The sequence below is a fragment of the Homarus americanus genome, unplaced genomic scaffold (assembly GCF_018991925.1).
Source record: "Homarus americanus isolate GMGI-L3 unplaced genomic scaffold, GMGI_Hamer_2.0 scaffold31037, whole genome shotgun sequence".
NCBI classification, from domain to species: domain Eukaryota; kingdom Metazoa; phylum Arthropoda; class Malacostraca; order Decapoda; family Nephropidae; genus Homarus; species Homarus americanus.
In genome coordinates, this window is record NW_024722227.1 from 12,515,740 (window position 1) to 12,540,222 (window position 24,483).

Consider the following 24,483-nt stretch of genomic DNA (forward strand, 5'->3'; position numbering starts at 1 on the left):
AGGGAAGGTCCTGGGGGTCTGGACCCCCCTTTTCTTCAGAAAAATCCCATGATATTGATCAGATTTAAAAAACAAATAAATACAAAATCTAGAGGACTAACAGCACCCCCCACCCAAACCCCCAAGCTGGGTGGGCTCGATGTGCTCGCCATGTACCCTTCCGCCACAACTTCTTGGACCTCTTCCCTTTGATATTCCTAGATAATTGTATATAACTCGGCATTTCCCAAGTTGTACTGTATTATAATACATTCCGAGACCACATACGTCACGTATTAGTACTGTTGACAATCCCGGTTTATAGCTTATTGTGTTTATATTGCCCCCCCAAAATTGCTGTACTTAAAATAAAATTTGTTTTGTGTTCTCTGTGTTTTTGTTTGATTCTTGATTATTCTTGAGCAGATTGAGGAAGAGACCAATGTCCTGCAAGATGGGACGCTGATAGATTTGTGTGGAGCCACTTTACTCTGGAGGTCGGCTGAGGGGTTAGGCAAATCCCCGGTGAGTTGATCTTTGTGATTCATTAATATTTACTTATTCCTTATACAGTTCGGTATGTTCATTTAGATAAATTTGTTCTTTGCAAAATGGGATTGTTATTTTTGTCTTGTGATAAGTGTACAGATCTTCACTGTTAACACACTGAACCTTCAACAATCTGTATGACTACCTATTTGCACCCCCAACCATTTGTACCACCAACCCCTTTGTGCTACTAACCGTTTGCACTACAAACTGTTGGCACCACCATCTGTTTGCACTCGTAGCTATTTATACCACCAACCATTGGAGGGAGGTTGTTAAGCCCTATATTAAAGTCTAGATGTGGCCTGGTGGTAGTGGTAGAGGAGTGTTGGTGGTGAAGATAAATGGTAGTGCACGGGGTTGTTTGATTGAAATCAAGTATATTTATGATTTAAGTCACAATTTGACTTTTACACAAATGTAAAGGCAAGGAAGAAAAAACTAAACAACACTGCTTACATCAGACACAGAAACAAAATATGCTCTTATTGCAGAAGCTTATATAATTAACCACAAGGAACTTCACTTTTGCAATGTTCACTATTCAGTGTTCTCACAAAAAAAATTGCAATATTTGCTTTTTAACTGAAACAACAAACACAAATTTCAGATGAGTATCAGCCTACATGTTTTCTTGTATTGTACTCATACTTCAAACAAGTAGGAGTTGTACATAAATATTAAAGGCACTGATCAATTGCTTCTAATTTGTGTTTCGAAAAATTAAGCAAAACTTACTGAATCGCAATATGTACTTTTGTATACAAGATGACATTTAGTATGTATAAAAATCCATTTCTAATGTCTTAGACTTTTTTACAATACACAACAATTTCTGACTTGCTTAAGCATCTTCATTATCATAACCATGAGCAGTGTGTGCATTCAAAGACTTAAAGAGAAACACAAGTTTTGCTGCTTTTTCTGTACCAAGGCAATTCCTTAGTTTCAAATGAACAAGTCCATAGGAGAAGACTCGTTCAACACCTGAAGATGAAGCTACTGCTGACAGGAGTTGTTGTACTGCTGAGAGTATATCACTGCCCAAAACCATTCAATAGCTGATACAGTCTTGGTCACAGTGTCATTAAACTTAAATGCCTGGAAAGGAGGTGATTTTGCCTGAAACTTCATGATGGTGGGGATAAGTGAGGGGTATTTCTCATTGTCATATTCCATTGCAATATTCACTTCTTCACTGAGTGCCTTTCCTTGAAGAGAAAGGTGGACCATGTTGGCAAGAAGGTGAGCCTTGGTGATAACTTGGTTGAACCTTTTTTCACTCGTTTTGACACTTCCTCGAGTGTTTCCTAAGCATGTGCATAATCCTTTCCAAATATCAACTGCTTCAGCAATTGTGCATTTGTCACTCTGTACCTTATCTTGAGCCTCAGCTATTGGCTCCAGTCGAGTGAGTAGTTCCTCTGCAGACCGCTTCACCACAAGGTTGGACACCTTGTTTCTTACTCCCTGATCAGTCTTTTCCCTGTCGACTTCACTGATTTTCATAAGAATTGGCCAGTTTTTTATATAAATCTTCAGGCAGTCGGACATGGTGTTCCATCTAGTGTCCTGAGGCATGATAAGACGTTGACCACCCTCCTGACGGTATGCTGAGGCATAGTGATTGCTCCTAAAATATTTTACCACATAAACCACATACTCTTTTACATTATCAGTTTCCAAGGCGTGAGCCAAAAGATTGGAATGTGTGCTGAACATCGAGAGGTCAGCAGGTGCAGTTCACTTAATTCTTCTAATTGTTTTCGCTTCTTGGTGACATCGGGTGCATTATCTGTCATGACACTACCAACATGACAGCCAAAATCTTCAGACTTCTGGATTGAAGATTTTGAAAGGTCTTCAAGATAATCAGCAGTATGGGGTTGGTCAGATGTGTCTATTGTTGTCAGAGTAACACATATAATGGGCTCATTATGAATGTTAGACCATCCATCTAATGCAAGACATACTGTTTTATTTTTAAGATCATTGGCACACTTTCCATATTCTTTTTCATAGATCATGGGAAGGTACTTGTCTGCAATTTCTTGTCTTGTTGGAGGAGTATATCCTGGCCTCAACTTCCCAACCATCTTGCAAAATTGTGGATGTTCTTCTAGTGGAAATGGAAAGTTGGTTGCAAATACCATTCTAGCAACTTCTGCAACAAGGTCAGCCTTTTTGGAGGAGGTAGTCTTCTTGAGAAATCTGTCCAAAGAGATGACTTTTGTTTGATAGAACTTCTCATAGAAGCAGAGTCTGAGAGTGATTTTCGTAATGGTGGAGATGAGATGTTTACTGACAAATCGGGTGATTCAATGATGTAGACACTGATACAATGAGTGCAGTTTATGAAAAATAGAAACCTAAACTTTAATTTGTATATAAAAAAGAGCTTTAATTTCTGGTTTTTATGATCTTAACCAATGATTTTTCACATTAAGAAAGTAATTTTTTCTGTATTTACACTTTATCTTTATTAGGCTGTATTAAACAAACATCTAATACTGTATATACTGTACTGTATCTGCATTAATAAAGTATAGGCTACAGTAAAAAGCTGGAAACATAATTTATAAATGAAAATATGATACAGGTACAGCATTACCAACCACAGCAAATTCCAAAGACAAACTTTATACCAATAATATGTTCTACTGTTCAGTAAATGAATGTTCTAAATCGTTATTTGCAAAGATATTTACCCGGATCATCTTTTATTTCCTCTTTTGAGAATTGCACTTGAAGCTGGCCCTGCTGGCATTTCTGTGTGATTTTTTTTAGTCTTACAACAAGACCCTGTAACTCCAATTGACATTACTTGCACTTGGCTCTACATCCTTTGCCAGGTTTTGAAGGTATTTTATCAAAATACTGCCACACTGGGTCACTTTTTCGACCACAAGGGGTCAGTCTTGTACTCAACGACATCTTTTCTTTGTGACTGCTTAGCTGTGGGCCAGTGACTAAAGACTACTACTGCACACTGGCACAGATCTTAGCATGATGTAACAGGTTGGCAGTGGATGATGCAATACTCATCTTTGATGATATAATGTACTAATTTTGAGCTGGATGGTGACTATCATGGTGCAGTAATATGTTTTTGGGGGATTCTGGTTAATACAAACTCAAATAAAAAAAAATTATTAAAACAAAAATCTGATTTAAATAAAATAAATAAGAGTTTTTGATATTTTTTTAATTAAAAAATCAGATGATTGCTGTTAATCATGGTGCATATGTATGGTAATTTCCTATGTGCACAACCACCCATTTACACAATCTCCACCAACCTTTGTGACACCAACCGTTTCCATCACACCGCTAACCCTCTCCACCATCAACCATTTGTACTACCACCTATTTGCATCACCAGTTAACTGCATTAACACCCATTTGCACTGCCAACCATCAGCACCACCAGCCATCTATAGTTCCATACCATCAACTATTTGCACCACCAACCATTTACACTACCTTCCACCACCTGCACTGCCAACCATTTGACCCTCCAACCAAATGTAACCCCAACTATCTGCACCACGACAACATGTACCACTAACCACCTTCACTACTTATCACTCCTCTACCAATACCACTAGACTTCATCTAGTGGCTTAACCACTTGTGTATGGGGTCCCCTCTATGCTAAATAAAAATTCTAGCATTAGCCAAATAAAACATTGAAAGTGATATCCCCATAATGAAGAGTTTAAGGGAAATACAGTAATAGCTCCATTAGCCAGAATCCCTCAAACCCAAAACTCTCCAATAACTGGAATTGAAATTGTTTTGGAAAATCTTTCCCAAAGCTGGAATTTTCCGGAAAATTACAGCTTTGGGAAAAATTTTCTGAAGGGCTCATTTTTCAAAAAATTCAAAGAAAATTTTCCCAATACCCATAAAAATCCAGGGATAGGGAGAGTTTTTCTCCGGGTTTGAGAGATGAATTGGGTGCATTTTCCGGAAATTCCAAGAAAAATTTTCCGGGTTTTTTTTTTCCGGGTTTTTTTTTTCCGGGTTTGAGAGAGAGTTGTCTCTTTACCCGAAAATCTCTCATTCCCAGAAGTGCTCTGCACCAATTGTTCCAGCTAATGGAGATATCACTGTAGTCTACTAACCACTTGTGTATGGGGTCCCCTCTGTGCTAGGTAAAATTGTTGGCATTAGTCAAATTTAATATTAAAGGTGGTATCCCCATAGTGAAGCCCCCCCCAACATTACTTGATCACACTTCATGCCTCCACCAGGGCATATGTACTCACAAAACTAGGTTATCTTACAAGCATTGTTCTCTTAGTAGCATTTAATCTTTTAATTTTTGTATTAATTTTTTCAGACTAAGCGTCACCTGGAACAGATGGTGGATGAACTTAATGCAGGTCGGCCGCAGTGTCCTGTGGGTCTCAACACTCTTGTTATACCTCGTAAAGCTACACTAACAGCCACAGAAAAACAACCTGTAGTGTACCTTAATTGTGGTCATGTACAAGGGCTACACGAGTGGGGCCACGAAAAGGACTCCAACTCCCACACCTGTCCCATGTGTCTTAAGGTGACAATAATGTTAAAACACCCTAACCTCTTTCCAGGTGACAATAATGTTTAAACACCTTAAGCTTCTGTTTATTACAAGTCTACAATATTTAATTTCTTGTTATGTTTATACAGTGTATTATTAGTAAAATCTTGATAACTCGGCACGAATGGGGCTCTGGCCTTGCCGAATTATCCCAAATTCTGAATTATCAATTATCAATAAAAAATTAATTATTGGCCCATATTCATGTATACATGTAATTACTAATTTTCAAAAAGTAGCAACTACCAGCACTGTAGGTGAAAAATAAAGCATTGTAGTAGATGAGAGGCATGGTGTGTAACTCAGGGGAATGGTAGGTGATGCAGGGGAATGGTAGGTGACACAGGTGATGGAGGGGAAATGCTACATAAACAGTAGACAGTGCAGCATTTATGTACTGTATACTTCTGTAATTTGCTCACTTAGCAAAATAAAGACTAAATCACATTGAAATATCACACGACCGTTAGCAGAGGCAGGAAAAATATGAAGTTGTAAACAGTCATATTTCCCGCTTCTGCCGGGTGGGCTAATCCCTGTAAAAAAAAAAAAAAAAAAAAACTAACCTAACATAACCTAACCATTACTGATACGTAATTTGTCTTAGTATGCCTTATTGTGGGTAAAAATAAGTGCATATTAAATGCGTCCTACGAAAGCGTGAATTTGGTACCAGAGTTTAACAGTTAATTCATGTATAATACTTCTGATAAACTTCCTACGTGCTTATGTTTGAAATGATAAATGTATGTATCTTTATATAATTTAGCTAAATATCTTTCTCGTCAGAAACGGTCATCCCAACTATTATGAATAAATTCATTTAGAAATATACTGTACATCATTACTTCAGGACAAAATCGGATAGATTTGTAACAGCCAATCAGCTGTAACTCTTGGGGAGGGGGCGGGGCATCTTTTCTCAGCTGGGAAAATACGCGCTATAGTAAAAGTTTTCTTTATTACAGATTAAAGGAGTAATTATTAAAATACTCTAATGTGTTTTTTTTGTTTTTTACAGGGCTTAGCCCACCCGGGCACAGGTCACATGACCTAGACCTATGAATTATTATTATTATTATTATTATTATTATTACTGTATTATTATTATTATTATTATTATTATTATTATTATTATTATTATTATTATTATTATTATTATTATTATTATTATTATTATTATTATTACTACTACATTTTCGCCCCCCAGGCCCCAATGTGGGTCGGTGACTTGTGCCCGGGTGGGCTGTTCCCTGTAAAAAAAAAAGAAAAAAACCTAACCTAACCATTCTGAAATCCAAAAAATTCCGAAATCCGAAACACATCTGGCCCCAAGGATTTCGAATAAGGGATTGTCAACCTGTAATGGTATTGAACAATAATAAACTAATGATAAGTCAGTAATAACACCAACAATAATAATAATAGTTTATTACTCTATAGACAGTATTGCTGTAATTTCTGTACTGTCATCCCTTGGTTATAGCGCACTTGGTTATCACGATTTTCGTTATCACGCCTCTATCGAAATCTGCACACCTGCCGTTATAGCGCATTTTTCAGGCCGAGAATTTGGTTATCACTCATTTGCCTCCAGGTGTAATGTTACCCCCTTGCTTCACCTACATCTATTGAGGATAAAATCTTTCACCTACAAATTGACAATAACACATTTGCTGTAATCAAACATAACTAGTTGCTTCAACAATTGCAACCCCAGTTGCAATTGGGGTTGCAATTTCAAATTCTGTCATTACTAAGGAATAACGAAGTCTCGGGTGCACTCTAAGATTGGGAGAAAATGGAGGACTCAGGCGTCCTGAAGCGAGAGAAAACAGACTCCTATGACGGGGGGACTCAAATAAAGAAAGCATAGCTACATGTTTTGTGGACTACAGTATTGAGCGTAGCCTTTTCATCACTTTGTAATAAACCTAGCCATGCCTATGTGTGTTTTTGAAATTTACCATAACATTATATACAGTAGTACCCTGATTTACGCGGTCAATTGAACCCACAGGGTACCGCGGAAAGTGAAAACCACATAAAGTGAACAACAGAACATATGGGATTAATTCCAATAGAGACTGACCCGACCCCCAAACTCCACTTTTTCTGACACAATACCTATGTTGTAGTAAAAATAACATCTAAATTTTATGATGGTATGCTCAGACAATTAATATTTAAGAGAAATACAGTCGCCAGGTTAATGTCCATTCAAATAATGGACTCAAATCCCCCCTCCCCCTCTTCCCAGCTCACTAGCTCCTACCTCTCTGATTAATGTTTGGGTGAAAACTCTAGATTTTAACGTTTAGTAATAAATAATACCTCAGACTAAAGTTAGGATAATATAATTGACATTTCTGGATTCCTTGCAGGTCAGGGAATATTTTAATGTAAACTTCATATATTTTGCACAAAAGATAAAATATTTGCTTTGTGTAAACCAAATTATTACTTTAGATCTAAAATTTGTATGTCTAATGCAAAATCCATGATGTTTATATTCAAAATGATCATCATATTGTAAGAATTCCAGCAATGTAAATTATATTCTGGCTGGGTAATTTGTATGAATTTTATGAGCTAAAACATATATCTTCAGTAAATAAACAAAGAAATATTCTTCAAGGACACTATCTGTCAATCAAAATACTCCGCCCTAGCTGGGTCGGTCCCTCCCTCCCTACCAGAGAAGCGATTGGGAGAAAATAGTATATTTACATTTTTAGTAATAAATAATAACTCAGACTAAAGTTAGGATAGTATAATTGACATTTCTGGATTCCTTGCAGGTCAGGGAATATTTTGAATGTAAACTTCATATATTCTGCACAAAGGATAAAATATTTGCTTTGTGTAAACCAAATTATTACTTTAGATCTAAAATTTGTATGTCTAATGCAAAATCCATGATGTTTATATTCAAAATGATCATCATATTGTAAGGATTCCAGCAATGTAAATTATATTCTGGCCGAGTAATTTGTATGAATTTTATGAGCTAAATAAAAAAAAAAAAAATTATACTTCACCGCGTATATGAGTAGATGCACCGCGGAAAGTGAAAGTCTGGTTCTGGCAAGGTACTGTGTAAATGAGAAATCGCGGAAAGTGAAACCATGTAAAGCGTAAATGAGAAATGAGAAATCGCGGAAAGTGAAACCGTGTAAAGCAGGGTAATACTGTATATATATATATTTAGTGGGTCTAAATGGTCGTAAAATGGGAAACTTGGGGGGTTGGGTCTTGGGTGCCTGGAACCAATTAGAATAAATCCCATAGGTTCTGTACTTTTGTTATCGCGTTTTTCGTTATCAAGCACTCGGCGCAGCCCCAATTAGGCGTGATAACCAAGGGATGACTGTATATCAATACAGTATTATTTTAACTTACCTCCTTTGAATTTTAATACAGCTTGTGTTCTCCAACAGTCGTCTTAAAGGTCGAAAAATCAGGACTATATTTCATTGCAAGTTACTGCAGGGAACCCTTAGCTTTTCATATATCAGATACTGTTTGCTTAGCGACACCATAATTGCTACAGCATCTCGCTACAGACCAACCACTTCTTAACTACTGAAACAACTCGGCTTCTGAGTTACAGTAAGCTGCGTGCACTTCCTTTTGGATGCCATCACTACAGAACAGTCACAAGGCACAAGAAATCAGGCACTAAAACAGTCACAAGGCACAAAATACACAAGGAACAACAAAAGAGTGCGATCGAGAGGTAGCGAGATGGTGTGTACGCACTGAGACTACAAGCGAGACTGAGAAGGGACGCTCACTGTGACTAGTGGTGGGAGATGCGGACTGGGTCCATTTTAACAGCAGGGGAGTAAACATGGCATTCAGACCGAGAGAGATAGACCGGATAGGAATTTGCCACATCCAGACATTGTCCTGACGAACCAAAATCCAAATGTGAGGTCTGGAAGTGCAAGGGTTTACTGTAAGAAGAGTTTCTCCAAAATCAGCTAGAATTGAAAGTTTGAATACCCTGCGCAATGGGCATGAGATGCCGTATTTATTGCTACGAAAACTATCAAATTGATTCATAGCATATCATAAAATACAATAGCACATATTTTATGTAAAAAAATAGCTCCTTCCACACTCGGTCCAACCTCTGGGTGATGCAACACACTTATGCCAGGCTGTCAACCGACTGACTCGCAGACATATGGGGGAGGGAGCGTGGCAACACAGTTACAGCCCACTGCCTCCACACATGTTCACTTCCCACACATACACACCCATTCACTTAATTTTTCTGATTTTATAGTTTCTTTATTTATAAGTCACATTAGGGTATTGTATAGTAGACCTTTGCCATTCGCGGGCTTGCGATTCGCAGGTAAGCAGATGGTGGCTATGGTGGCTAGCTTACAAGCCTTTTTCTGCAGCATAACGTGTCACCCCACACAGCATCTCGTGTTGTAATTTCAAAACTTTAGTGTTTCTGTGTGAAATGGCTCCTAAAAGACTGCCTAGTGTCAGTGCTAGTAATGCTAGTGGAGTGAAATGTAAAAGGCAGAAGTTATTGATGACCCTGACAAAGAAAGCTTTATTATTAGGCAAGTTAAAAGGGGGCGAGTGCTGCCACGGCTGGTCAGTTGTTTGGTATAGGTATACAATAGTGCATTAAGGTAGTATAAGTTGCTATTCACGGTTTTGCCTTTTCATGCCATTCATTGGAACCTAACCCCCACAAATAACAAGGGTATACTGGAGTGATTTTTCCACAACTTTTATAGTTTCAATACATTTAACAATATAAGAGGTGGCTGAGTTGGTGAGTCGGCAATGCAGTTACAGCCCAACGCTTCCACTCATGTTCATTACCCACATTGTATATGCTCTTCATTTAAATTTTTTTATAGTTTTTCATTGTATTTTCATTATTTGTAAGCCACATTTATATAGAGTGGAATAAGCGCAAAAGAAATCTGTTTTCTGCAAATCCGTTCATTTTCATGAGCATTTAAATTTCAAGCAAAATTTATTTTTTTCTCAATCGAGCACAGACAACTGAAAAACATGGTACTGTAATTGGAGAATGCTCATGAAAATTCACGGATTTGTGGAAAATGGACTTTTGAAACACAAAGTTGTGAGGTCATCCTGTAGTACTGTGCATTGTAGGTTTTATTGAGGGATCCTAAGAATGAGGTTGAACTAACCAGAAAATCTCTTTATCCTGCACCTCTCAAAATCCATAGGCACCAGATAACTGGAATTCTACTGTATATAGATACAGGTGATGCTGACTGCCCTACTTATAGGACTTTCTTTGATTGAATAATTATGGCATTGTATGATAGAATGATCGGTATTTATCAAACGTAAATAGTTACAAAGTTGTTATTTGTAGTAATCTTTCTTTAAAGGTTAGAAAGGAGTAATTGGTATTTATCATAATTAAAGTTAAAATATGTAATTTGTATTTATCAGTTTTGTAAAAGTAAAAAATATAATTTATTCTCCTGATTGAATGGGTTGCCATGTGTTAGATTGTAAAAGAATGAATAGGACTGATAGATATGTTGAGTGCAGTATTTTTACAAATTATCTGTTTTTAACTAGTCATTTCTCTTTTACAGGTTGGGCCTGTAGTTAAGCTTTGTATGGGTATTGAGCCAGCATTTTATGTTGACAGTGGTCCCCCAACTTTCTGTTTCAATCCATGTGGACATATGGCTTCAGAAAAAACAGTAAGGTAAGGTACCATTGTAGTTTTCACACAATACAGTACCAATAATACACAAAATAATAAAGTAGTCGTAGGCAACTTTATGAAAATTAAATATTTATAAAGAGAAATCAAAGAATATTCCTTTCTTTATCTGCATTTTATTATCGATCCCCAGCTAGGGGATTTTCCATGTTTATCCCATTTATTTATATACAGTACTGTATGTTTATCTACATCTTCCATTGTTAGTTTTTGGTTTCTGATTCACTTCATTTATATTCTCCAAGCTGAAGCAGATACATTGTTATACAGTAACTTGTTTTCATTAAATGCATTAGTTAGTGTGCTGTATACTTTTGTGGTAATTTAGTCCCTTAATGGTCATTTTTGGAGTATATATTTTTTGTTTTGTTTGTGATCATTCTTTCAGTACAGGATGTGCATAGTATACAAACTAATTTGATAAATTTTTTATATACATGATTCATGTTATGGTGTTGTTTTGCATTGAGTTTTAGGGATTGCAGCATAAGAAAATTTTGGTGCAATTGATTTCATAATCTACATCAGGATTAGGCAGCTCTATAATCTATAAGTCCAGGAAATGAAATCTCAGGCTCCAATATATGACTATGATCTAGAAAAACAAATACAAATATGTTTTATAATTAGATTATTCTTTACAATCATATTGGTCTCTCAAAGAATATCCACATAGTAAGAAAGTGCATTGGCCCCTCGCTTAATGCGGGTTTGTTCAATGTGGATTTGCCCAAACGCTTGTTTTTTTACTACCCGGTATCGCTTAACACAGGGATGGGACTCGCTCAAAGTGTGTGTGTGTGTGTGTGTGTGTGTGTACAGTATACATATATGTAGACATTTGCCTCTTTCTACCCAGCAGAAATTGTGAACCTGGATGTTAATCGATTTGCAGATCATGGTACGGGGTAATGGTTAGCCAGTGCAGTTGGTGAGTTGTCCGGTCTTCTCGGATTTTTCCTTGACACTGGATCATGCAACTCGTCAACTTAGGGTCTAGTTGTTGTGCTGGCGACAGCTTCTACACCTTAAACAAATTCACGTCTAGGTGGCCGGCCATCCTCGTTACATGAGGGACAACCATAATGTTTCTTATTACTGTATATGTATATGTACAGTACATACCTGTATGTACTGTATATCTATATACAGTGGTCCCTCAATTAACGAAATTTTGGTTAATGAATTAGCTCCCTTAAGGATTTTCAGTTCCATTAACGAACAAAACTTCGATTGACAGTCTTACGAGAAACGTGCTTTGTTGTGCGCATCAGCTGATCGGCTAGTCCGCCAATACAGTAATTGGTTCTATGTTTACATTTGTTTCCAGTGGAGTAAATATCAAGAAAGTTGTGCTCTTGAATATTTTTGTATTTTTTATATTTAAATTATTGGTCATTCTGAAATTTAGTTAACATACAGTATTGATAATATATTTTTGTGTGCCCTTCAGCTGATCAAATCACCCACCAACGCTTCTCAGTTTAACTTTGTTTACAGTGGAGTGAACATCGAGTTTGTTGGTCTCTTGAATATTTTTTAATTTATACATTAAAATTATTGGTCATTCTGAAATTTAGTAAACATATTGATAATGTACAGTGCAGAAATTATTATGAAACATAAAGAAAGCATTAGAAGCAATGCACTCTGTAAAGAATATGGCATGTCATCATCGACTGCCTCTACAATCGGCTGTTTGATATGTAAACAAAGCTGCCGGGAATATGACACACACCTCAAAGTAAATTAAAATACAGTATGCTATTTTTTTTTATTTATTATTGTACAGTATACTGTACAGTACAGTACTGTATTTAGTTTATATTTAATGTTTTGTTAATTCTATTACCAGTTTACAGTACTTTGTATGTATACTTTTTCTGTGAGTTGGAACCAATTACCCAATATCCCATTAAAATAATAGATTCAGTTAACGAAATTTTTGGTTAACAACCGACTCTGTGGAACCAATTTTGTTCGTTAATCGAGGGACCACTGTGCATTTATTTTTACTTTGTATGTAATTTTCGGTGAGCTGGAACCATTTACCCAAAATCCCATTGAAACATTGGTTTCGGTTAACAAACAACCTTCTGGAACGAATTGTGTTTGTTAACCGAGGGACCACTCTGTGTGCGTGCGTGCGACCGACCGACCGACCGACTGACTCGACTTACGTCCACCAGCACTTACAACCTGCCTCAGTCGTACCAAAATTTGGTCAAATTACGTATTTTCGGGTCCCAAAGTCAGTACACAGACAAAATTTTTATCTGTAAATCACTTTAAAATGGCTGGCAAGCCTAAAAGTGAGTGTTTTGTGGTGCTGAGAAGAAAAAGAGACACCCATTTTTTATTTTCTGTGTGTTATTCAAGCATTTCCGACTTCCGACCATTTCGACTTATGACCTGGATGTCGGTCCCTAACCCCGTCGTAAGTCAGGGAGCACCTGTACACACACACACATGCACACGCACGCACACACGCATGCACACACGCACTGGTTCCTCGGTTAACGAACACAATTCGTTCCAGAAGGTCGTTCGTTAACCGAAAATTTCGTTAACCGAAACCATTGTTTCAATGGGATTTTGGGTAATTGGTTCCAGCTCACCGAAAATTACATAAAAAGTAAAAATAAATGAAGTAAAGTACACTTACTTTGAGGTGTGTATGTAGAAGGCTCCTGGTTGATGATGATGATGGGAATTAGAAGTGGGGATGGAGGAGAAGGGAGAAGAGAAGGAAGTTGGGGTGGAAGAGAAATCACCTCATGCTTGGTGCCATCATTTCACTCAAAAATTTTTAAGTTCACTAGGTGTAATTCAAGATTATTTTCTTTAAATCAACACTGCACTGCACTATATATTGTCAATATGTTAAATAAATTTCAGAATGACCAATAATTGTACTGTAAAAACGTAAAAATACTCTGTGTTCAAGAGACCCACAAGCAAGATGTTTCCTCCACTGAACAGAGATACAAACTGAGGCCTTGGTGGGTGAGTGAAGTGGCTGTTGGGCGCACCAAAAACTAGTTCCCTGTACTGCAATTATGTTAAATAAGTGTTAAAAGGACTAACAAATTTAATATAAAACTTGGAAAATTATTGAATAGTACAACCTTCTTGATATATATTCCAATTTTAACGAATGTAAGCTCTAGAACCGATTTCTGTATTGGACTAATTTTCCGGCTGGTGAGCAAGCCAAAGCATGTTGAAACATTTTCGTAAGAATTTCGTTAACCGAATTTTTGTTCGTTAACCGAATTGAATATTCTTATGGAAGGTAATTCGTTCACAGAAATTTTGTTAACCGAGGCGTTCGTTAACCGAGGGACCACTGTATGTATATATATTCAGTGGTCCCTCGGTTAACGAATACAATTCATTCCACAGAGTCATTGGTTAACCGAAAATTTCGTTAACCGAATCCATTGTTTCAATGGGTTATTGGGTAATTGGTTCCAGCTCACAGAAAAGTACATACAGTACACAGTAAAGCCCAAAATGCATAAAATCAGAAACACACTTAAAATTCCCCTAAATCACCCTTAAATCACTATATATATATATATATATATACAGTATACTGTAAGTACATATACACCCTTTCTCTTAAATCACTACTGTAATGTGATACAGGTGATTAATTTTTATCACGTACAAAATATATGACGTTTATATTAAAATTATTGGCTGTCTTGCAAGGATTCCAGCAATGCAAATTATATTCTAACTTTAGTCTGAGATATTTTATAAGATAAAAACTATAAGCCTAAAACCCTGGCTGGGGGAGAGGGAGTGAGTGAGTGAGCAGCTAGCTAGCTAGCAGGAGGTGAGGTGATATGTTTGACAGTTGGAACCGAAGGTCTCATGTGTGTTTATTTAACAGTCCTTAAGTGACTAAGCTTCTCTCATTTTAAAATGCCAGTGAAATGACCTGGGAGAATATAATTTACGTTGCTGAGATTCTTGTAAGATAGTGATTAATTTGAATATATACAAGCTGTAATTTGCACTAGACATAACAATTTTAGTACCTTAATCATTTAGTACATGTACTGTACAGGTTTGCACTTAGGTCATTTATTTCTTTTACATTTCTTTTAGTATGGTGTGTGCATGTAAATGAATGAAAATAAATGAAGAAATTTATGTAAATCTACCCAAAAATACAGTTGAAAAACTTAACATTACTAAAATGTACAGTACTACACTACAGTAGGCTCTCACCAATAACGTTTAATAGGTGCCTGAAAAACACCGTTATTAGCGAAAACGTTATTTGTGTGACATTAAAATACATGTAAAAAGGGTTTATTGGTGCCGCTGCCACAAGAATTTCACCCATTTTTTCCCCTTGAAGCCCTCCTAACACTTTTTGTTAGCTGAAATATAAAGAATTGCTATTCAATCATCAAAATAAAGAGTTTGAGTAATATAACACTTAGTTTTTGAGGTGCTTGGTGTGATGATTGTTCCGTATCTGAGGGCCGCTAACACTTGCACTGTCTTTCATTCTACAAGCTAACCATTTCACAAGAAAATGCTCTGTTATCACTAACAACCTGTTTCTATCGCCTTTATCATTCATAGCTCGCCTCGCATTTCCATCACTACCGAAATATTTTTAGCCAGCACAATACTCTTCTTGGTCTCCTCAAAGTTCCTCTTAATATTTCGCACTGTAGACTTAGGACAGTTCAATTTCCTCACTTTAAAAGGTGATGCAGGGGAATAGTAGGTGATGGTGGGAATGGTATATAACTCAGGGAAATGGTAGGTGATGCAGGGAAATGGTAGGCATTGGAGGGAATGGTATACAACTCAGGGAAATGGTAGGTGATGCAGGGGAATGGTAGGTGATGGAGGGAATAGTATATAACTGAGGGGAATGGTAGGTGATGGAGGGAATGATATATAACTCAGGGAATGGTAGGTGATGCAGGGGATTGGTTTATTTACTCAGGGGAATGGTAGGTGATGGTGGGAATGGTATATAACTCAGGGGAATGGTAGGTGATGCAGGGGAATGGTAGTGATGGAGGGAATGGTAGGTGATTCAGGGGAATGGTAGGTGATGCAGTGGAATGGTAGATGATGCAGGGAATGGTATATAACTCAGGGGAATGATAGGTGATGTAGGGGAATGGTAAGTGATGGAGGGAATGGTATATAACTCAGGGAAATGGAAGGTGATGCAGGGGAATGGTAGGTGATGCATAGGAATGGTAGGTGATGGAGGGAATGGTAGGTGATGCAGGGGAATGGTAGGTGATGGAGGGAATGGTATATAACTCAGGAGAATGGTAGGTGATGCAGAGGAATGGTAGGTGATGCATAGGAATGGTAGGTGATGCAGGGGAATGGTAGGTGATGCAGGGGAATGGTAGGTGATGTCGGGGAATGGTAGGTGATGTCGGGGAATGGTATATTGTAGGGTTACATGATGTTTTGTTGTCTAGCACTCAGGATGGATGGGTGGAAACTCTAAGTGGTGGTTTTCTTATATAAAATATATTATATACAAGACAGTCTGGTGCTGGAGATGCCGTGTGGTGAGGAGCTTGGTCAAGAGACACGTTCAGTGAGTAGCGTGTTTTAGGAGGTATCTGTGCAGGAGCTTAGTTAGAGATGTTGCGTGTTGCTGTCCTGCAGGTTGAATGAGGGCTGGACCGCGAGGAGCTTGCTCGGAGGAGGTGTTGCGTGTTCAGGAACTTAGGGCAGAATGAATCTCAATGGAGAGACTGAGAGCTTATATACGCAGCAGCCGGAAGTAAACCCTTGAGACTCGCCGGTTGCTTGACTCCGTTGCTAGGGTAGCTGTAGCAGGTGCTCAAGCAGGTCGCTTTGTTTGCTAGGATACTGTCGCATTGGAATGCGGATACGCAGCTGTAGGGGAGAGATCCACTACAATATAACTCAAGGAAATGGTAGGTGATGCAGGGGAATGGTAGGTGACACGGGAATGGTAGGTGAATGAGGGAATGGTATATAACTCGGGGATGGTAGGTGATGCAGGGGAATGGTAGGTGACACGGAAATGGTGTGTGACGCAGGGGAATGGTAGGTAATGCAGGGGAATGGTTTATAATTCAGGGAAATGGTAGGTGATGCAGGGAATGGTATATAACTCAGGGAAATGGTAGGTGTTGCATGGGGATGGTAGGTGGTGCAGGAATGGTATATAACTCAGGAAATGTAGGTGCTTATGATGAGGTGGTGCAGGGGAATGGTATGATGAAGGGGAATGGTAGGAAATTTAGGGAATGGTATATAACTGGGGAATTGTAGGTGATGGTGGGAATGGTATATAACTCAGGGAAATGGTAGGTGTTGCATGGGGATGGGGGGTGGTGCAGGGGAATGATAGGTGATGGAGGGAATGGTATATAACTCGGGGAATGGTAGGTGGTGCAGGGGAATGGTAAGTGGAGGAAATGGTAGGTGATTCAGGGGAATGGTAGGTGATGCAGGGGAATGTTAGGTGATGCAAGGGGAATGGTAGGTGATGCAGGGGAATGGTAGGTGATGCAGGGGAATGGTAGGTGATGGAAATGGGCAATCAATCCACCATGGGACATAAACAGCGACTGTGAACACAGCAAACCATTGTAACTTGCTGATTTGACTTTTAGTCACAACCTCGGCTTTGGGAAACTGCTCTATGATCTGGCCTGACAAAAGAACAATCTTGAGGGTATAGAGCAGTTTAGCCATCCACCTTGCTTTGTGAAGTGCGTTGGGGGTAGACCATCGTGAAGTTCACTGGCTCGGATCCTTTAGTTACAAGCAGCAGACAAAGCTCTACCAGCTCCTTGTAGTCGCCATGTGTTAATGGTTGGGCTAGAGATTCACGGAAGAAGTCAGCCATCTCCTGCTGGCGCTCCTCAAACACTCCAGGCATTGCGGGGTAGTAGTATTTCGTTTTTTCATTGTACGCCAGTTGAGAGAAATGGGTCTTGAACCTAGACATGCAATTATTGGGATTATTATATTTTGTACTAAAATGGGGTGTTTTAGGGGTATTAAGATTGATATGATCGATCATTTGCTTGGTGTTAGTATATCTTATAAGTCTAATAAAAGAAATTCCACTAAATTTGTTCATTAGATAATAATATTCCTTGTTATTTTGTAAAGCCGACGGTGATAGCTCAAACACGCACCGATCTCCAAGAAAATTGACAGGGGTGTTTCCTAGATAAATACACAACACTAAAACTTTGAATAGCATTGTAGGACCATTTTTTTATTTGTGGAAGGCAACGGTCACACCCTAATGTACATACACACACAGCAGTCAGTTGGTTGACTCCACTGTCACTTGACTGCCTGGCTGAAAAGTGGCATCACTTAAATGATGGTTTGAGTGTGGAAGGAGCTATTTTTTTTACATAAAAGATGTGTTACAGGTTGTACCCCTCTAGTCCGGCATTCTGTGGTCCGGAACGATTTTAGTTTGCCCAATAGGTAGATAGGCATTTTTTTTTTTTACTTATCTGAATTATTATTATTATTACTGGAGTATTAAATTTTTGCCCCTCAGGCCCCAATGTGGGTCAGTGACCAATGCCCGGGTGGGCTCATCACCGTAAAAAAAGAAACAACAAAGCCGCGGGAAGTTAAAGTTTGTTTACATCCGGCAGTTCGGCTGCTCTCTCTCTCTCTCTCTCTCTCTCTCTCTCTCTCTCTCTCTCTCTCTCTCTCTCTCTCTCTCTCTCTCTCTCTCTCTCTCTCTCTCTCTCTCTCTCTCTCTCTCTCTCTCTCTCTCTCTCTCTCTCTCTCTCTCTCTCTCTCTCTCTCTCTCTCTCTCTCTCTCTCTCTCTCTCTCTCTCTCTCTCTCTCTCTCTCTCTCTCTCTCTCTCTCTCTCTCTCTCTCTCTCTCTCTCTCTCTCTCTCTCTCTCTCTCTCTCTCTCTCTCTCTCTCTCTCTCTCTCTCTCTCTCTCTCTCTCTCTCTCTCTCTCTCTCTCTCTCTCTCTCTCTCTCTCTCTCTCTCTCTCTCTCTCTCTCTCTCTCTCTCTCTCTCTCTCTCTCTCTCTCTCTCTCTCTCTCTCTCTCTCTCTCTCTCTCTCTCTCTCTCTCTCTCTCTCTCTCTCTCTCTCTCTCTCTCTCTCTCTCTCTCTCTCTCTCTCTCTCTCTCTCTCTCTCTCTCTCTCTCTCTCTCTCTCTCTCTCTCTCTCTCTCTCTCTCTCTCTCTCTCTCTCTCTCTCTCTCTCTCTCTCTCTCTCTCTCTCTCTCTCTCTCTCTCTCTCTCTCTCTCTCTCTCTCTCTCTCTCTCTCTCTCTCTCTCTCTCTCTCTCTCTCTCTCTCTCTCTCTCTCTCTCTCTCTCTCTCTCTCTCTCTCTCTCTCTCTCTCTCTCTCTCTCTCTCTCTCTCTCTCTCTCTCTCTCTCTCTCTCTCTCTCTCTCTCTCTCTCTCTCTCTCTCTCTCTCTCTCTCTCTCTCTCTCTCTCTCTCTCTCTCTCTCTCTCTCTCTCTCTCTCTCTCTCTCTCTCTCTCTCTCTCTCTCTCTCTCTCTCTCTCTCTCTCTCTCTCTCTCTCTCTCTCTCTCTCTCTCTCTCTCTCTCTCTCTCTCTCTCTCTCTCCTCTCTCTCTCTCTCTCTCTCTCTCTCTCTCTCTCCCTCTCTCTCTCTCTCTCTCTCTCTCTCTCTCTCTCTCTCTCTCTCTCTCTCTCTCTCTCTCTCTCTCTCTCTCTCTCTCTCTCTCTCTCTCTCTCTCTCTCTCTCTCTCTCTCTCTCTCTCTCTCTCTCTCTCTCTCTCTCTCTCTCTCTCTCTCTCTCTCTCTCTCTCTCTCTCTCTCTCTCTCTCTCTCTCTCTCTCTCTCTCTCTCTCTCTCCTCTCTCTCTCTCTCTCTCTCTCTCTCTCTCAAAAGTTATAGTCCACTGCCTCCCTGCATTCTCTTCCCACACATATACTGTACACCCATGCTCTTCATTTTACTTATTTTATAGTTTTATATTTTATTTATTTATAAGCAAAATTGTTTATATAGAGTGGAATACATGTCAAAGAAATCCTTTTTTCCGAGACAAATTTGCGTGGTCAGCCTGTAGCACTGTGCATTTATGGGATTTATTGGGAATCCTGTCTGTGTTGGTTAACGAGAGAGATTTGACGTAAACCTTGAGCAGGTATGGTTTACAGGAGTTAGGTTAGAATAAGTGGACAAATGCTTTTTTGTGAGGCCTAGGGTTTTTCTCTGGGTTGGGATTAAAGTTTAGCTGAGTTTTTATAGACCCTCACGGTATCATATTTAACAACAGAATTCTCTCTTATCATTAATTTGAGAATGTGGGTCTGGCAACTGTGCATAGCAAAATTTTTCACTGGATTAATGGGGTTAATGTCTGGAGATGCCCCAGTTGAATCAACTGTCGGATGAAGTTGAAGAAAATGCAACACCATTATTGGTTTCTTTACATTATTGCACATTGACTTGTGTGATTTCAACCAGATTGTCTTCAGTGGTTATTATGGCTTTGGAACTTACTTTCCAGAGTTATATGCTGGTATTTGCACTGTATTCCCCTTTTAATACAAGGAGATAGAGGGAGGGGGAGGGAGGAGAGATCTTGGTCATGTTTAACCATGAAAGATGGAGATCTTGAAGTAAGTGACAGATTAGCTTAACATTCTGGAAGTATACTGTTAGATTTGGGAACTGAAATTATATTATGAGTTTCAGCTTTTGGGAGCTTGATGATTTAGGAAGAATTTCCTCATCTTTAATCTTGCAAAGGAGTAGGGAGACATAGTGGACCTAGTGAAATGTGAGGTTTCATAATGCTGCTTTAGGGCTACTCATATTAAGGGAGGAGTTGCAGGTTAGAGAGGACATTTTGTTATACCCATGTTAACATATGGAATATACTCTGGTAATATATTAACATAAGCCTTGGGATTTACCAAACTTTCTGTTTAGGTAAAATGATGTTACCTGTTTAAGGTACAGTATAGTAAACTCTCTGTATAACAGATACTGTATATAACGAAATCCGATTATAACACCATAAACCTATTGGACAAGCCCTCAAGATAACAGATAAATGTCTTTTACTTGTAAGACTCCCCCTAAGTTGGAAACCCCCATTAGTTGGACTAGGGTCTGTAGATCTACCATCACTCACCCTACACCTCAGTGTCAGGGGCCGGTTGATAACTCCTGATCTGCCACCTCGCATCCTCGAATCTGACTGTGATTAAACTAAGAAATAAATGCTAGTTTCAAGTGTAACTGAACAGATGAATATAAGTGAAACTAAATAGTATAAGTGAAACTACAGTAAAGTAAAGCAAGCGCCCCCCCCCCCTTGTCCTCCAACTCAAGATTCAAAACAAAATTCTGTCTGCTACAATGTAAGTACACTGTAATTAAGTATTGTTAACTTAAATTTTGTTTTGGGATGTGATTTTTCAGCAAAATTGTGGTCGGACTTTCAGATAAGTTGGACTAGCTTGACTCCAAATAGTCGGAGTTAGGGGAGCCTTACTGATAATGATTAAGATTTCCTCCTAATATTTCAAACCCCCTTTTCCCTCCTTAAGTTCAAAATAATTATTGGGCAATCAGTTTTAACAGATTTTCGGCTTTAGTGACAATAGCCGTCCCCCAATTAGTCCATTATCCTAAGGGTTTACTGTACTTACTTTGAGGTTGATTGAATATGAGAATCTCTCTTAAGTGTTCAGACCATGATTAAAATGAATTGCAACTTAGCATAAGTTTGGATTCATGGTGAATCAAGGAAGTTTAGGTTCTTCTTTAGATACATTTTCTAAGTGTAGACTTCTACTGTCTTAGGAATGGATCAGTTGGGCTTCTAACTGATATCCTTTGTTGTCCTAGGGAGATCTTCTTCCTGGTTGAGAAGTTTTTTGAGAAAGTGAGAAGGGAGCCATGGCAGTTTGGAGAGATACTTGTCTTCATTTTGATCTTTGGTAATATCTTGGAAGAAAGTGATTTGTGCAGTTGCTTAATCCAAAATGATAATTATTTCCATTGTTGAGGGCACACAAGGGTTCTTTCGACCCTCTCGGGTTGGGTTGGCACTTCAGCTTGTTTGCGACAGGTGACCTTGCTTTGGTCCCCCCCAATGCAAGAGAGGTGGAAATAAGAAACAATATTGTTGGTATCACAGAGTTTATCAGGATACTTTCCCAAAGGTTTAATAGCTGTCAAGCTTGTTATTGCAACACTTTGTCTCTGGCATGTGCTTCATTTTAGAATAGAGCAGTGTCTTTCAAATTGGGGTCAAATCCAATCATATAAATCTTCAGATTTTCTAAAGGAAGGAGGATTTGGGATGGCATAGCTAGAAAATTGCTATGTCCCAGATTTCACATCACCTTTTCTGCAAGAGGGTTTAATGGCATGGAAATACTTTCCATGACTAAAGTGTTTGAGTTTTATTTTAACTCCTTCCTCCTTCATTACCTGTAGGCTTCAAGTGTTAATGAAAGTGGGTCACAACCTGATCCAACAATATCCAATTAGTTTTCTATTCTTGTTATGACCTTGAGTTAGAGTATGGGTGAGGATGAGTACCTCATAACAATGTCTTTTACTTTATTTAATAGGTTATACAGACTTGACTCCAAAGGGCCTCTTGTCTCTTAGTGTAACCTTTGCACTTGATCTTCTCAATTTGGGGTTGATAAGTGTGATGGGAAGGACAGGACAATATATTTATTTATAAGGGTGTGATCAGCTGCTATGACAACTCATATCAGGCAAATACTTATTACAAGAGCTGCCTGGCTATGGGTTCTACTAGAAAATGGATTTCAGGATCAACCCCCCCCTCCTTTCTTTTTCTTTTTCAAATATTATTCTTAACCAATGATCGTGCTTCTAGACTATTAAAACTTCCTTTGCTTACTATGGACACATGTAAAAGGCTATAATTCATAGGTTTCACATCCTTATTTTTAACCTTTGATCCTTTATGTAAGGCCTTGTTTAAAACTGCCTGCACCTCTGGGATGGGATGCTGCCTGAATTGCATATCTGCATTCAAACTTTATACTGTATAGATATATATCTCTTTAACTAATACTATATATTGATGTCCACCAACAGGTACTGGGCTGCGGTACCTATTCCCCATGGAACTAATGGATTCCATGCAGCATGTCCATTTTGCGCCTCACCACTAGAAGGTGACCCAGGGTTTGTCCGACTCATATTTCAAGACAATTGCGATTGAATTCCCTCCCTTTATACACTGTAGTATTATGTATAGACAACCTCTTGAAGTGTATCTCCATCCTTCAGTTTAATTTGCACTCAACATATTTTGTTAATCATGCTGGTTGAAAAGAGTGAACCTTGAATGCCATTCAGATATCATTAAATCTGTGTTTTTTATGCAACTAGGATATTGCTTGTTAAATTTTGTAATATAAAGTATATGATGCAACCCAGTTAATTTGGGTTGTATTACCCCTGGAAGATGAGTGCATTGGTTTTGATTAATATTTTGTTAATGCTGATTGACCAAGACCAGCACTCATAGAACTATGCAGCTTGTGCGATTGACTAAATGGCCACCCAGACACCCTACATGCTGCTACATGCTCACTTTACTATTCATAGTCAGTGTGTGCACTCAAGACTCTTGACACTCAAAAAGCAATGAGTAAAAGTTAATGCACTGGACTTGTTTATTGACATTTATTTGTATTTAAAAAGAGAGATTATGCTTATGAATATAACTGGTAATTAGAGATGTTGTGTGAGGAATCATAATTATACCTGTATAGTCCAGTGGTTAGTACTAAGTGCATCATGAGTATATCCATTGTCTTGAGCGCATCTCATGAAAATGAACTGAAGCTTTACATTGAGCATCATCGGAAACATTTATTATAAGTAATAACTATTATATTTCAAGATTAAAGGGTGTCAAATTTGGGTATGTGAGTCACTGGGTTAATTTTCCTCACCATATGGCACTGAAATAAATGTCACAATTCAAAAAGTATTATTATAAATATATGAAATGCAAGACCCATATCAACTTGTTTATTCAAAAAATGAAAGTAAACTTATTAGTGTTCATTACCACAGTCAAACAAAATTATTCCAACCTTTATTATGATATCTTTTACTTAGTGTCTATATCTGTAATGTTGGTAGATACAATATTGAATTGTGAGAGAAAAGCTGGATTTGAAAACATTGAATGGAAGGGTTATGTTCCATTTTTTTTTCTGCTATACCTTTTGGCATATTGCCAATTTTTCCTGGAGATGGATTGTAGCCAAGTGGTTACACTATTTTGAGGTTTGTGCTAATGGACTGTGGTCAGTTAGTGATACAGTAGAACGTCGATTTAAAGAGATTCAATTTCAGATTATTGATTTGAAGCGACACCCACAATTATGGGCAATTTTTTAATTTAAAGCGAATCTTTCCTTTTGTGCGCGAGTCAATTTGGCGCCTAATGTTTCCCACCAGACGCCTCTCTGGGCACGCTAAAAGGCTGCCCGCCACACACTCACACCCTCCATCATCCTTAGTTCTCTCACTGACTCTCAAGTGAGCGGACATATTGTGTGACACTATCTCCTTCTACCACGTGCATCAACCATAGCCACTATGTCCAAG

General features: G+C 38.6%; 1 protein-coding gene across 1 annotated transcript in view; it reads left to right on the forward strand.

Moving 5' to 3' along the window:
* Positions 1–23,787, forward strand: part of LOC121862387 (protein pellino-like) — a gene marked incomplete at its 5' end in the record, with an annotated part of 58,462 nt that extends 34,675 nt beyond the window's left edge. The window contains 4 exon segments of the mRNA XM_042360651.1: positions 406–504; positions 4,874–5,089; positions 10,729–10,844; positions 22,954–23,787. Of these exon segments, the coding sequence (XP_042216585.1) occupies positions 406–504; positions 4,874–5,089; positions 10,729–10,844; positions 22,954–23,080 (558 nt within the window).
* Positions 23,788–24,483: the final 696 nt, after the last annotated feature.